General features: G+C 36.6%; 1 protein-coding gene across 3 annotated transcripts in view; it reads left to right on the plus strand.

Annotated features, from left to right (window-relative positions):
* LOC127844804 (prion-like-(Q/N-rich) domain-bearing protein 25) overlaps nt 1–2,500 on the plus strand; it is a 26,647-nt gene that overhangs the window by 13,101 nt on the left and 11,046 nt on the right. For all 3 annotated transcript variants that reach the window (XM_052375307.1, XM_052375308.1, XM_052375306.1), the window contains exons 4-6: nt 1,233–1,331; nt 2,142–2,261; nt 2,351–2,476. In XM_052375307.1, coding sequence (XP_052231267.1) covers nt 1,233–1,331; nt 2,142–2,261; nt 2,351–2,476 — 345 coding nt within the window. The remainder of the gene's footprint in view (nt 1–1,232; nt 1,332–2,141; nt 2,262–2,350; nt 2,477–2,500) is intronic.

Consider the following 2,500-nt stretch of genomic DNA (forward strand, 5'->3'; position numbering starts at 1 on the left):
CTTTGGGATATATATTTTGATAACTCTATAGAGGAAACACTACTAAGATGATGTTAAAACATGGATACATTTATTAAGTATACACCCAGTGGGCATCAAACGTTGTGCGAACGTTCCGAAACGTAATAATTAGGTCGCAACGTCGGCAACCATTACCGAACGTTGCCATAACGTTGCATACAAAACGTTACCAGGACGTTTCATCATAACGTTGCAAGGACGTTTCAGAAACGTTGCATTCTGGTTGCGACATTAGCAACCACTTCCGAACGTTTCTGCAACGTTGCACGCGAAACGTCGGTCGAACGTTTGAAAAGGACGTTGCAACAACGTTGCTTATAGGTAATTGTGCACTTTAAAACCCAGTGGGCACCCAAACGTTGTTGCAAAGTTGTATTTAGGTTGCATTCAAACGTTGCAGTTTGGTTGTCACAATGGTGTATATGAAAGTTTTCCCGACGTTTTTTCCAAACGTTGCTGCAACGTTGTATTTCGGTTGCCAAAAAAACACAACTATTTACTGCCAACCGCTCTTTCGAGTATTATTGGCAGATATGCACACTGTCGAGTCCGTTTTCTAGAAAGAACCAGTACTTTGTGTCTAAAGAGGAGATAATAAAACGCTCCCCGAGTAGGAATCGTACTTTATAATAATACAGTTCATGCATAGCATCAATGAAAATAAATTTAAGAAATTCAATTTTTTAAATTTTACAGATCAGTTGCTTAAATTTAAAGATGCTAAAGATGAGGTTTCATTAACTCCTCTTTAGACATCAAATAATGGTTCTTTCAAAGAAACGAACTCGAAAACGTCCATAACTGCCGATACTAATCGAAAGAGCGGTTGGCAGTAAAAAAAAAATTATTTTATATTATTAAAAAAAAAAATAGAATTTAAAAATACTGCGTTTTAATGCGACCTAAATACAACGTTGCAGCAGCGTTGGGAAAAAACGTCGCAGCAACGTTGGGAAAAAACGTCGGGAAAACTTTCATATAGACCATTGGTACAACCAAACTGCAACGTTCGAATGCAACCTAAATACAACGTTGCAGCAACGTTGGATGCCCACTGGGCACTCAATCGTTTGTCCATATGCAGACATACGTCTATCATTGTCAATTAACAGATGCAATTGACACCCAATATAAATGGTTTCTTGAATTAAGATGGAACCAAATAACAATTGAAACAAGTATCAGCTGCTTTACTGAGATGTATGTTTCAGCCCTAGGGACAGCGTGTACTTCCACTAACGATTGTGATACGACTACAATCGCCACAGCTGTATGCGATGTACTAGCTCAACCTGCCGTTTGTAAAATACGTACGCACTGCACATCACAATAAATCTTCTCCAAGCATGAACAGCATGAACATAGTCCGTAAACTTTATATTTGAAGAAAAATGCTTCATTTGTTTTTAATTCGGAAGTACATTTAAGTATTTGTATTTATAAATTGCTATAGATTTCTTTATAACACATACTCGCACGAATAATCAAAATCGATATAAATCTGTCTTCAAAGTTAACCAAACATTTGACCCTCTCAATCGTACATTCTACTTTCAGTCTGTTACGGAGTAAACTATAAGGAGATGCATTATTTAAATCCATTTTTCATTACTCAATAAATATTGAAAACAAGAAATAGCACAAAGGTACATTTTAAGTGGCACGTATAAACTTTGTTAGTGACACTTTAATGACCACGAATTTTAATAGAAATTAAATTTGATGTTACATTTGTCGGTACATCAGATTACGTTTGTGTTGTGCCGAATAGGTAAATGTCACAACTCAGTGTTAAGACATTATTCGATTAATGTTAATCTGCTCGAAGCGCATTAAGGGGCAGAATGATACATTCAAGTTCAATGTTATATTTTTGATCTTAAGATATTAAAACAAAGTAATTGATTGTCAAAGCTCAACATCTGTGTCAAAGCGTTATGTGGAGGTATTAATAACTTTAAGTTATAGATCTATTTTAATGATTTTTTCTGGCAATAACTTGAAAAACTCCACATTGAAGCAATTTAAACCGACAACAAGCAACATTATTTTTATTTCATGATTGTCTTCATATCAAAAACCGAAATGTATTAATTGCAGTTTGTTTATTTCCTTTGTAGAAGGTACCGGTGATTGTACTGGGCGCACGAACCAGTGCGTCAGCAATGCAACCTGCACGAACAACGTTTGTGTGTGTACTGCCAAGTACACGACAAACACTGGCAAACTCTGTGGAACAGGTGAATTATAAGAAATATGTCATTTTCAATCTATTTTCGCACATAATATGCAATTGTGCATTTGTTAAAAAGTATGTGTTTTGTAACAGTTCTTGGTTCAACCTGCAACGCGGCTGCAGACTGCAATACAACCGTTCCTCATTCGGACTGCTCTGGTGGAAAGACTTGCACGTGTATCACTGGCTACACTGTGAATGGAACGGACTGCAAGGCCGGTATGGCGGTTAAACAAGTGACTT

The sequence above is a fragment of the Dreissena polymorpha genome, chromosome 9 (genome assembly GCF_020536995.1).
Source record: "Dreissena polymorpha isolate Duluth1 chromosome 9, UMN_Dpol_1.0, whole genome shotgun sequence".
NCBI classification, from domain to species: domain Eukaryota; kingdom Metazoa; phylum Mollusca; class Bivalvia; order Myida; family Dreissenidae; genus Dreissena; species Dreissena polymorpha.